Source organism: Agelaius tricolor, unplaced genomic scaffold (genome assembly GCF_023055355.1).
Source record: "Agelaius tricolor isolate 1412-34295 unplaced genomic scaffold, bAgeTri1.0.p SCAF_1, whole genome shotgun sequence".
In the NCBI taxonomy this organism is placed as follows: Eukaryota; Metazoa; Chordata; class Aves; order Passeriformes; family Icteridae; genus Agelaius; species Agelaius tricolor.
In genome coordinates this window covers 70,923,462-70,936,351 of record NW_027269261.1, presented here as the reverse complement: position 1 = coordinate 70,936,351, position 12,890 = coordinate 70,923,462, and the positions used below count along the sequence as shown (strand labels likewise).

General features: G+C 44.9%; 1 protein-coding gene across 1 annotated transcript in view; it reads right to left on the bottom strand.

Annotated features, from left to right (window-relative positions):
* The window catches only part of SCML4 (Scm polycomb group protein like 4), a 43,141-nt gene that overhangs the window by 16,327 nt on the left and 13,924 nt on the right, over positions 1-12,890 (bottom strand). Inside the window, exon 4 of the mRNA XM_071429920.1 lies at positions 11,954-12,148. Within this exon, the coding sequence (XP_071286021.1) occupies positions 11,954-12,148 (195 nt within the window). The remainder of the gene's footprint in view (positions 1-11,953; positions 12,149-12,890) is intronic.

Sequence of the window (12,890 nt, the reverse complement as noted above, 5' to 3'; positions counted from 1 at the left end):
GGAGCAGGGATCAATCATCTCAAGTGGCCCACTGCCCAAAAACCAAAAAACCTTGTGGAAGCTTCTGTGTTCCTATTTTTCCAGCTCTCCATTAATTTGTACCACAGAGAAGCCGCATGACTTGAGGTTCCACTGATGATGTGCATAAAAAAAAATCTGCATTTTGTAAACTCCCAGAAAGCTTTGTAAAGTGTATAGCCATCACAGCTTCTAATCCCACTTTGGCCAATTAGGAAAAAAAAGCACCTTTTTTTGAGACAATAGAAGAAAATATAAATTTCTATTGGGACTGAAAATGCAACAGTTCATAAATCTGTAGCTTAGCTCTTCTGTATTCTGACTCACTTTCATATTTTATTTTGTAGGTAGTCACTCCCGCATATTAGTGACAAACTAGTACACAATGTTTTAAAGCAGGATTTATGAGAAAGCTGCTTTGAGCTTTTGCTCTGAGCACAGCAGTCTCTGTTACAACTGCTCACCACCCTGAGATACTTAAGCCACTTTGGCAGTTCTCCTTTCCATGAATGGTCCACAGGCAGCTGGATTGAAAAGCCCAAGGCTGTTACAGCCAGCACACCTTAAAGTGCAACAAAAGAGAGAAAAAAGCAACAGTTTTCTTCCCAATTAAATAAATGTGCATTTCTTTAGCTGAGCTTCTTAAAAGTAGCAGTCTGTAAGATTCCTAGCCAAATTCCTAAAGATGTGTGAGCTGAGAGTTAAAAGAGCCTGAGAATCTGCAACTAACATCCCACCTCTGTGCAAACCTCTGGAGTGACCTTGGTCACATTATCTGTCATCTCTGGACATCAGTTCTCCATTATGATGGAAAAAAAAGCTTGTTTTGTCTCTCACTTCTGTAAAATATTGAGTTCTTTGCCCCAGCAGTTACTCCTTTGCCACTGTGGAGTGCCACATGGATGCATGCTGCATGTGTGACTGCAGAACACAAACACTGGGCCTTTGGTAGCCTCTGGGAATAGAGACACTCCAGAAAGACAAAAGAATTGACTCTCATTCTACATGAGGAAAGCAAATGAAAATCAATTTCAAGTCAAGCAGGAAATGAAGAATAGTATACACGCAGGAAAGATGATCCCTAGCTGACCTTTTCCTGAGCAGATCTAATATCTTACTTTTTCTTCCACATCTTAAAAAAAGCCCAAATTTAGTTTGTTAGAGCTTCTCCTACAGGCAAAATCTCTTTGTACACTCCAGAGACACTCCATTCTGCCTTCTCTGCTCCCAGGCCAAACATGTCTTGCACCACTTTCCTCACCTGCTGCTGCTCCCACATCACTGCTCATGTTGCATCTTTCTCTCCCTTTACCTCTCTCAGCCTCCATTCCCTTATACCCCCCCATGCTTCTCCCTCTGTTCTTCCCTGTCACCTCTTCCTACTTCTCTTCTGCCAAATTACCACTATCTTGACCTTGTTCTAACACTGCTTTCCTGCACCCACATCACTCTTTTCCCATTTTGCCAGTTATTTGCCTATCTCTCTTTTCTAATTTCCCTCCTCCCACATATGATTTTCATAGCCATTTTCTCCCCAGGCTGTTCCCCTTCCAGCCATCTCACACTTTCATTGATCCAGATTTCCCTTTCCTGGTGCTCCCATGCCTTTTGCTGGGTTCATCCCCAGATTGCTGCTTGGACAGCAGAGCCCAAGGTCAGGGCAGTGAAGTGGGACCAGAGGCCCCTTTCCCAGCTAACAGGCCATATCCTGCACAGCCATCAAGTGGCTGCATCTGGTGAAGGCTGCCTGGGCCACTGCTGGAAACCCACACTCCCTGCTCTGAGCCTGCTGGACACTGGTCCCCAAGCCAGGGAGGTCCCCTTTTATACACCAGTAGCTTCCCAGGAGAACTGCCCTTCCTTCTAGGACAATACTTTAATGTCATTTCATAACCTTTTACTTTTCCACCTGCAATGCTCAACCATTTGTATTTTCTTTAATTAAATTCCCCATTAACTTCTTTTCCTCACAGTCAATACAGATTTATTTCTGTCTTTCTTTTCTCTGCCCCCACTATTCCTTTTTTGTGTCGTCTCCTATTCCTCATATCATTTAGTGATGGGCTTTGCCCTCTGACCCTTCCCTGTACCTTTTAAAGTGCTACCATATATTGTCTATAATGGGTTGACCAGATGTGAACTCCATATTTTAAGCAGCATGATATCATAGCTTCCTCAGACCTCTCCTTTCTCAGAGCCAGGGACAGCCTTTTTTCATCTCCCAGTCATTTTGAGAGGAGCCAGCCACAGTGTCAAAATCCTATCGAGAGGCTCCTTCTTTGTATGGTTTATCTTTGCCTGTATTTTATAGTTCCTGAGCCCGGCTCCTGCTCCCTGCACAAGGATGGCATTTGCCCTATCAGGGAGGTGGGAGGGGTGAGGGAGGAGGGGGGGAAGGGGGGAGGGGACAGGTTAGAGCAGCAGCTTAGAAACCCTGCATCTCAGCCTTCGTGAAAGGAAAAATAGAAGTGGGGAAACACAAAAAGCAAATGCTGAAATGCAGGAGGAAATCCTTCAGATGAGTTTAACCATCAGTTCAGTCTAGTGTAAGCCAGACAGGGAGAGAGCAGAAAGGTATAAACAGTATTTAAGATTGTGAAAGATATGCCTTGGCCCTGAACTGCTATCCTCTGTTTTAAACATCAACTCTTAAAAGATTTTAAAAGAAATTTTTCTGTTCCTTCCAAACAGCCTCACACATTTCAGTCCAGTCAGGAATGTACCACAGCCCTTATCTTCCCTGCAGTTTGAGCCTGCATGCATCTATCTAAAGATAAGAGTCTCCTGTGATAGATTAAGACTTTCCAGCTCTGGCTGCTGTGATTTACTCTGGGATTACAGCACCGGCCCATTCCTTTTAGCTCCGTTGCCCATCCAGACATGCAGCACAATGAAAACATGATGTCACCGCTCAGCAGATGTTTCTGTACCGTGTCAGCACCACCCTCTGGTGCATGCATCTGCCCCCTACACAGCTGGGCAAGGACCAGGCCTTTTCCACACCGGCCCGTGGCTGGACAAGGAAAACATTACAGGAGTGACATCTGGTTTGTGGCAGCAGAGCCGAGCTGCTCGCCGCCTGCCAGGGTGGAGTGGCATGGAGACACATCCCCAGGGAGCCACAGCATCCCTGAGGCTGCTGCAGACAGGCAGGGAGAGAGCAGGCAGCCCAGAGCATCCGCCAGCAGCAGGCCAGGGCTGTCACGCCTGCGGTTTTTAGTCTATGGGAGAACATTTGCATGGGTTATAGGAACACACAGTTGCATCCATAGGGGAGAAAAAAGGGGGGGTTAGTAGTCAGTCAGAACAGGAAAATGTAAATATGCCTCATTCACTTGTGAATGCAGATATTATGAACACTGAAACTATGGTCACACTGTGGAGATAAAACCTGAAATGAATTCTCCAGGGTTTAGTCTGAGGCTTTACTGCACCATGTATCATCTAGCTGTGTCCTAGCTGCTAAAAAATATTTTGCAGTAACTGAAATGCTGAGTCCCCCAAGGAGAAGCTGCCAGTCAGTTAACATCAAGAATCTAAATTTTTTTAGAGAATTTTCCAAAACCCAATGTTGTCCTGATTAGATCTTCAGCATAAGCAATTTTTTTTTCATTATTTAAACAATTTCCCTTGAGTGTTTGCAGCCCAGACAACAGCCACATTGTGCTTAATGCAGTAGAACTAGGGAATGAAACCAGCTGGGAACAGATCAACATGGTTTTATTGTCCAAACTGAATAAAAAGGTAGAGTAAATTCAAATGCTAGCTGCTGACAAATATATTAGATTTAATAATAAAAGGTGCTCGTGTGAATAAATAACCCATTGAGGAAATTTTTCCATTTTCAAAGTGCTTGGGGAGGATTGAGTAAATGTATTTTGTTACAATAGAGAGGTTTCAGTCCTATGTTGGAGCACAGGCAAATAGTTTAGGCACACGCACGAGTGCAGGCAAAGGGATTTCAATGACACAGGGATCTAGGCTGTAGTAAAAGTCTTCTTTTGGTCTCTTCCACCTGATTTCAGACCTGCTCCTCCTCTCTCTTCTCTCCTCCCTTGCCTTTATGTTATACCAAAGTGTACATCATGAAAAGAAGATTTATCAGGGCTGTATAGTTTTGTGTCTCAGCACAGCAATGGTTCTGCCATGGCAGAGGGAGGTGGGAGAGGCTGTGATCGATCTTTTCCCTTTCCAGCTTCTAGCAGTAGCTGGAGGGGTTTTTCTGTCAGGGTAGTTTATAATGCACTCTGTATCCCTATAAATCAGCATTGATAGAAGTCACAAAAAAGCTGTATACAGAATAGACTAGCTGAAAATGACTGTGTTATTTGAAAATTTCAAGGTATTATATACTGGGATTCTCTGCAGATGAAGTACTTAGTGCATCTCTGTTTTGCTACCACCATGATGAATGTCCCTTAATCATATTGCTTAGTACTGGCTTAAAATATTTAACAGTAATTTTTTTATTGTTTGAAAAACAAATAATTTGAGATACAAGAAGTGAGGTGTCTACAGCAAAATGCAGTGACTGCAAAATAAGCTGTGTTTGCTCATTAATAAACATAATATTCTCATCCAGAAATTGGGTAGAATAGCACATATAAAGTATGAGCCTGTGCATGTGTTTGTATGCAGGTAGAAGATCTTTTACAAAGTCTTTTCTTCATTTGTCCCTGCCCAGTGCTGCTGTTCTGCTGAACTTTCTGATATTTCTTCTGCCATATAAGTACAACATATATATGAGCCCTGAAGTCTAAGTTCCCCTTCACAAAACCTTTATTTTCCTGCCTTCTTTGCTTCTGCTTCTGACATCTCTGGCTGACCTCAATCCCAGCAGATAGGCACTCACCAATTCCCCTTTGCTGAGCATTTTTTTCCCCTCCTCTTTCCATGATCCTAGAGAGCCAGTTTCCCTCCACATCACTGTGCTGTACTGTGCCATGCTGCTGGGGAGCTGGGCTTACCCTGGGTCTCCATCCTAGGGGGGATGGGGTCCCCCATCCTGGGAGCTCATCCCCAGCCTCACTGCATTTTCCTGAAATCCAGCTTCTGTGATGAAGACCATCAAGCCACTGCCACCTTTTTGTTTAAGTCACTTCTGTACCTTCACCTTTTCTTTTCCATGAAGAAACTCACCAAAAAGTACCTGATTCCCTTCCCCAAGCCACCTTTTGCAGCTTATTTTCAGTCGGAGGATGTAATTCTCTTGCCCAGCTGCTGGTGGTGCAACTCCTTTCCTTGCACCCTGACCTTGCTCACTGCTGTCCATAGCCAGCACAAACACCAAACTGCATGTCACCACCAACAATTTGTTTCTGGTACTCTCTTAATTGCTTTAATCCCCTGCTTTGCACTCATTTTGCCAACAGATTAATGTTCTTCAGGCAGATGCTGCGTGTTACTACTTTCCTAAAGGCATTTTGATGTACTCTGTTATAATTACTGCAAACAAATAAATCCTAAGGAGCTTGGGAGCCCTGTTGATTAAAAAGTGGCCAAGATTTTTCAAGAAAACCAGGGGATGATTTCCATGGAAATGCCACTGTGTGTGGGTCTCCATTTGTTTTGTAATGAACTGGTAAAGGATAGAAAGAAACAGAAGGTAGATAAAGACAGATAAGGGAGGGATGACAATAAAAGGCTAAAAAAGAGGCCAACATTAGGAATGTGAAAAACTGAGCTGAAAAACTGAAGAACATCCAAGCAAAAATCAGTAATGTCCTGTGGAAAAAATTCTGAATCTTGTTTGAAACCTGTCCTATTGAAGCAGCCTAAATACCAGTTTCCCTTTCCCCACTCTCAGGTTCCTGCCATGGAGGTGCAAGCCCAGGCCTTGCCATAGACACCACAAACCAGGCAGTCCCAGAAGCAAGGGCCCCCTCGTCCACATTCACAAGCAGAAGTTCCCCTTTCTTCCAAAACCTTTCTTGTTTTACTTAATAAGTGCTGGATCTTGAGGTTCACCTTTTTTCACACTCGTATCTTTGAAAACCAGGTGAGTCATATTGATTTATGCTTGCAGCACTTGCAGAGGTTTCCCACCCCCAGTTCTGGCTTGTGGCCTGCTCATCTGACTGCTTGAAATACTGGTATATTGGATCACAGGTATTTGGAGCAATATTTTTAAAGTTTGGGAGTGAAAATTCCTGTTTCAACTTTAATTTAAACTATTTAAAATAAAAGCCTGGATTACTAGCTTCAGATATCTCCTAGAGGAATCATATAGCTCTAGGGAGAAGGTCTCAACCAGTTAAAACAAAGTTAAAGCTAAACCTGGAGCTAAAACAGAGTAAGAATCACATAATTTACCTGACTAGGGCTCTGAAAGTGTCCATGCTTCCTCCACATGACTGCTTGTAAAGCTTGAATTAAATGCATATACCCAGGGGTATTCTTTTCTATGGTGGATATGATCTCATCCATCATGCTTCATGCATTTATGCCCATCATTTTATCCACTTTCCTTATGCATACCCTTTGATATGGAGAAATAAAGCATCCTTAAATACTATTTCATAGCTTGGCTCTCTTTTCTAACCTCCATGGCTGCATCCCAGGCAATATCCTGGGCTGCAGCCATGCAGACACTGTTGGTGTCTGTGCCACAGCACTGAGCACATCTTGGGCTGAAGGACAAAAAGGCCTTTGGGCTTTTCCTCACTCACTGCTGAGAGCAGAGTGCCTCCCCACAGGGATAGCTTTTCAAAAGAGATGAACTTCCTTGCAGCCCCTCAAGTCAGTGAAGGTAAAATAGCCCAGCAAAATGCAGGAAGGAGGATTTCCCTGGGGCTGGCTGCTGAAGAGATGTCTGCTTACAGCTCCATTGCTTAGCATCCACAAAGAGATACAATTTCATAAACTTAAAGGAAAAGAGTCTTCATTTGTGAGTTAGCAAACAATAATCTCACAACTTAAAGGTCAGAAAGTTCAATTTATCCAATTCTGCCAATTCTACAGGGTCCAGGCAAAATACATCACAGCTGAATTTTCTCTCTTCCATCCATCTCTTATTTTTCTTTCTGCCAGGATTTGCTCCTTAGTGTACATCAGGACCTCAGCACCAGGATCCTTGGCTGGATGCCTTGCCTTGTGGGCAGTTGTGTCAGGTGGGGAAGGATTCCAGGAAGGATTCCAGGAAGGAAGGAAGGAAGGAAGGAAGGAAGGAAGGAAGGAAGGAAGGAAGGAAGGAAGGAAGGCTATCCCAGCCTTTCTCTATCCCAGCCTTTCTCAACTGTACTGCAGGCTTTGCCATCAATCCAAAAGCCCCAAAGACCATATAAACTTTTTATGCTATACTTTGTTGTGGCTGGATGTCTCTGCTCCCTCTTTAAGAGTGACCTTAATGTTTTATTTATTGTTTAAAGGATAATGATCATGGTAGAGGAATATATGAGGCAATAAATGGCCTTTGCAGGTAATTAAATGCTGAGGAGCACTGAAGCTATTGATAGCCATAAAAGCCATTTATTCTGAGTGTGCTGAGAAGCCAGGAGTGCTGTTCCTCATAGCATGCAACAAGACAAGATTAAGCAAGCCATGGTACTAGAAAGGGGAAAGACAGCATTTTTCTTACTCTCTCAGGGCTTGAAACTTCTGAGCTGCTGTTTATTTGGTGCTTGCAACAGAAAATATTGATTGTAATAATATGTGGTTTTCTATCATATTATTCCTTTTTTCCTAGCTGTTTTAGAAGGGCTTTGCATGTTGGCAAGAATTATTGCTCTCCTTTGACACATACTCAAATAAAGACACAGCAGGGAAGAGTGGCTTGCCCACATAGTCAATAGCAAAGTCTCTTATAAAAATCCAGTTCCCAGGCCTGTGTCTTGCCTACTTAGTCACACTCCTATTGTGCATTGCTATTGTGCTTGTCATACCAGCTTTTCGAGGGCTTGTGGATAGGAAGAGCCCACCTTCCTACAGAGAGAGGCACTAGCATCCTGCTGTGCTTCTGCTCCATATAGATCCCTACTTCCAGCCAGTGCCACAAGAGAAGCTGTTCTCCTGTGGGTAGTGGAAGGGAACTCCATATGCTTCCAAATTTGACTTGGCCATGGGGGAAACAGCAAGCCCAGGGACCTTATTCACAGCCTTTCCCACTTCCCCTGCGGTAAGTATAATACAGCTGGCCACCAAAGTTCTTGCATAAAGTTTTGCAGCAGCCACATGCAGCCATGCTCTATGTGGAGACATCAGCTGTCTAACAGCCCAAAATAGCCAAAACCCAAGGTTTGGGACAGAAAGAACAAGGAAAGGATTGACTGAAAGGGAAAGCTTATCAAACTTAATGCTTCCCACATAAAAGAAAAACTTCTCCCATTTCTGTGCCCACCATCAGGCTAGCCAGAAGTTTTATAGTTTCCTCTAAACATTGTTTCCTCTGAAGAATAATCCAATATCTCATAGGTGCATGTCAACAGTGTGTAGGTGTCCTAGAAATTAAACTTTCACATGCTCCCATCCAAGCCTCCATCAGCTGGGCATGAGACAAATGATGAAATCTGAACACAGAGTGGAGACACTTTACGGGATCTCTGTTGGCTTCCCATCATTTAGCCCCTGTCCCACTTCACAGGGTTTTCTGCACAGGCCACCCAGGTCTTGCCATCATTTAAGCTCAAACTGTTCTGCTGCTTCCATGGACAATTTTGGCGTGCAGGTCCAGAGGTGTGGTTACAGGTAACATCTCAGGATTTGCTGCAATGCAGACCAGAAGCTGGGCATTTCCCAGGAGGCCTGGGAGTCACCCCACAACTGCTCCCCACAAATCACTCTCACAAGCCAGGAAGTCCCTTCACAGCTGATAAAGAGCCCTGGGGAATGTGCCATGTGAGGCATGAGACAGGTGGGGGCCCTTGGCAAGGCAGGCAGAGCGTGGGGCTCAGGTGCAGGGAGGGTGATGCACAGCCAGCAAGGCTCACTGCAGAGGCCAGCTCTAGGCACAGCCTGATGAGTGTGCACTTCCTAGGCATGTAAAACACAATTGTAAGTGATATGTGCATATGTCAACAAATCCCACCTGGCCTGTACACAGCCATTAGCATCTGGCAGCTTGCTGTGAGCACAGGTGAGTTATGGCTTAGGGGCATGTGCTCTGGGGCAAGGTTAAGAGGTGACTCCTGTGTGGGGTAAGTGGATTAATATGGCTGGACATGATGCTGGCTTCTCCTCTCCCTTCTGACGGTGTAAATCAAGGGTAACTGCACCAAAGTCAATACCTGGATTAGATTCATTGGTGCAAAGGGGATGAAAAGCACATGATTTTAAAAGAAAGGACATCTCGATTACAAGATGGGGAACAGAAACAATGAAAAATGTGGCTGCTTTGTGTGACTTCCTGTGGTGCTTTTTCATGGCCCTGCTCCTTCCATGAGATCTTTATCCCAACAGGAGCCCTCACAGACCCGTCTGCAGCAGAGCTCCTACTCATCACTGTCCCTCCTTGTCACTGCACTGTGGGGAAGCCCTGTCTCTGCTCTCTGCAGCAGAGGAACCCCCGTGCTGACCTTGCTGCAGAGAAATGTTGACTTCTGGGGGGAGATTTAGGCAATGCAGCATTAATCATAGCCTCAGTGCCTCAATCCAACCTGCCTTGAACACTTCCAGGGATGCAGCACCCACAGCTTCTCCAGGCAACCTGTTCCAGTCCCTCACCACTCTCACAGTGAAGGATTTCTTCCTCAAGGCTAATTTAAACCTACCTGACTAGCCCAGGCTGCCCAGCCCATGCTGCTTCTTGGGGCTATTGATTGCACACACACACACCCCACCCCACAGTGGGAGACCCAGGAGAGAAGCTTTGCCTACACCCACATCACTTGTCTAGTCTGAGGGAAAAATAATGTTTTGCCCACCCTCAGTGTCTGGTGAGATCCAGTGAGGATGGTGGCAGGGAGATCCCCATTGGAATTTTGTGGGGGTGGAGATGCTCAGAGCGTAACAGCAACTGTAAAAACTCTGGTTGTGGATTGCTTTCTCTCACACACAGCCCTGCCGTGAGAAAGTAAATGCAAATGTACATGAAAATTAAAATGCAAATGCAAACGCAAATGCCAGGCCTCCTGGGCTGCACTCTTCGATGCTACAGAAATCCCTTGACCTCTCAGAAGCATTCAGCTTGCTGCAAATGTCCTAGTGGAGAGGAAAGAAAAATACTGCTTTTCAGTCTGGGCTCCTGCCTTTCTACCCCTATGTGTAAGGGTGGTAGTTGGATTTCTTTGTACAAAAAGATGATTTCTGCACTGTGTGCACAGCCCTCTCCCATTTGGTGAGCAAAGCACACACTGAGGGTATTCTTGGTGAGCAAGTAATTCAAAAATTGTGATTGTGGACACTAAAACATCTTTCTCTCATCTGCCAGCATGTATCTGCCATTAAATTGAATGCATGAGAGAGTGTATTCCCCAAACACCCACAGTGTTGTTAATAAAAGAAAAGGAAAAATTATTTAAGTCAGGAGGAAGACTGCAGGTGAAATGAAGGCTCATGCCCAAAATTTGCATCTTCCTTTTTTTTCTAAACTACCTTTTGCAATGCCATAGTAAGGCCCCAGGGCAGCTTTCAAGCCTGTGATTTTAGATGGGGCTGCAGGCATGTCCCAGCTCTGTGGGGGCTGTGTGGGGCCAGCACCCTGTCACTCATGCGCCAGGGTCGGGGCAGGAACAGGCGAGAGGCAGGATCATAGAAAAGGCAAAGAAGGCTTTATTCAAAAGAACCGCGTGGTTTTTATAGAGTGGTATGATAGATTCTATTCTATTGGCTAACTAACAGGAACATCTTTCTCATGCACTGTCCTTGAGAGGAACAGGAAGATAAAGTAGAAAAACAGCACCTGCAAATTGTTTATAGTCAACAAGTTACCACATCTTTCCAGCTCTCTGAAACTTCTCACAAGCTGCTGTGAGAAACGCTTGCCATGTCTCTCTCTCTGTCCCATGGCATCCACAGCACCCTGTCCCAGAATACAAGAACAAGAAGGAAGCTCAGAACTACCACCCATCTGGGAGCTCAGTGCTGCTCAGGGCAGCTGCTCCTCAGGACCACCACCATCCTTGGATGCATCTGTCTCATGCCACAGCTCCTCCAAGCTTTGCCCCACATGGTCAAGCACTAAGACAGGGACCTTGCTGGTCCCAGAGGATTTTAAGCCAGGAGAAACATCCCTGCAAGTAGCAAAGCCAACCACTTAGCTCAGGTCACAGCTCATTTAGGTTTATACTCATGGGTGGAAGTGGCAGATTGGGATTCAAGCTGTCTGTGCTACAGCTAATAATGTGTACCTTAGGTTTGTGCTACCATAACGTGCTGGCCCAAAATTTCTCTGCTTGGGCACCTCAACACGGTGGTTCTTACCCAAACTGAACCTCCTCTGTAACCATGGGGAAAATACCACAAGGAAGCTCACTGCTTCCCTCTGGAAGGGTCTCACAGAGGCCTGCAGCTCCCTATCATACACAGCACAGCACTGTCACAGTCATTTTTTCTGGAAAATCCCTTCGGCCAGGATTTTGCTCTTGTCAAACTGAGAAGCCGCAGAGAAAAATGAAAACAATAATTATCTGATTTGCTTCTCCTGTGTTTTGCTCCTTTGGAATGTGTTTGTGGAGATTGTTTACCAACAGGTGGTTGTTTCATTGGTTTCATGTGAATTGTTTTGACTTAGTGGCCAATCAGGGTCAACCTGTCTTGGACTCTGAAGAAAGAGTCATGAGTTTTCATTATTATCTTTTAGCCTTCTGTAAGTATAGTTTAGTTAGTATTCCTTTATATAATATAGTATCATTAAATAATAAATTATCCTTCTAAGAACATGGAGTCAGATTCTTCTTTCCTCCCTGCCATGGGGCACCCCGCAAATACAGTACAGCACCAAAAAAAGGACAGCCATTTCTTGCTGGATTACATCTTGAGCCAAGGTGACCAAGCATCCTACCTGCCTCCATCTGTGTGCTTTCACAGCCCTCAGGGGTCTCTGTGCCTGTGTTGTGCTGCTGGAAGGGCTGGTTGCTGAAGAGATTGTCACACAGCAGGCTGCGACACAGCTTCTTCAGGAAACGCAGCACATACCCAATGCTGTTCACTACCAGCAGGCTCTGGAGATGCTGCTTCCCCTCAAAAGAAGCTGAAACTGGAAAGCAAAACAGGAGCGATTCAATATCTGTGGGTGCATGGCAGAAGGGGGGAATGAGAGCAGGGGAAATAATTTTACTCAAGTATTTGCATGTCTTAAAATATTTTGCAAAATTACCCTACCTGAAGCACACAACAAACTGGAAGAGCTTAAGGAGCTGAGTTTGTGTGACCCAGATCACCTTCCCCCTGGAGGGCTGAAAGATGCTGACTGGCATGGCCAGCAGTGCAAGGTTTTCTAATATATGCATCCACCTTAAAATTGTGTCGTGTGATTAGAAGGAGGCTATCATGATACCCTGGTCTAAGGAAGGGCAGAGAAAGTGACGTGCAGTGATCACCAGTAGTGATGGGTAGGCTGACTTCAGCAGTACCCAAGGTTATAAATGATAATGGGGAGATAAGAATTAAAGGCATGGTTGTGAAGGAATGAAAAGTACCAGGATTGTACTGAAGAGAGAGGTAACACCTTCATCGTTGATCTTTATTTACTGAGTTAACTGCATTTATAGGCAAGGAAGTGTTGGCAGTTGTGGTCAATCCAGAATTCAGTAAAGTATGAGAAATCTTGCATTAAATTGGAAATGACTGCAGACGAGAAGTGGATCAAGCAATGGCAACAGGGTCTGCTGGCAGGAGATCCCAAGTCCCAGAGAGAAACCAGCAGCAGTCTGTGCTGGCACAAAGAGATTTTGGGGATGCTGTAATCTGGCAGACATCACCAATGGAGGAGAGGCCTG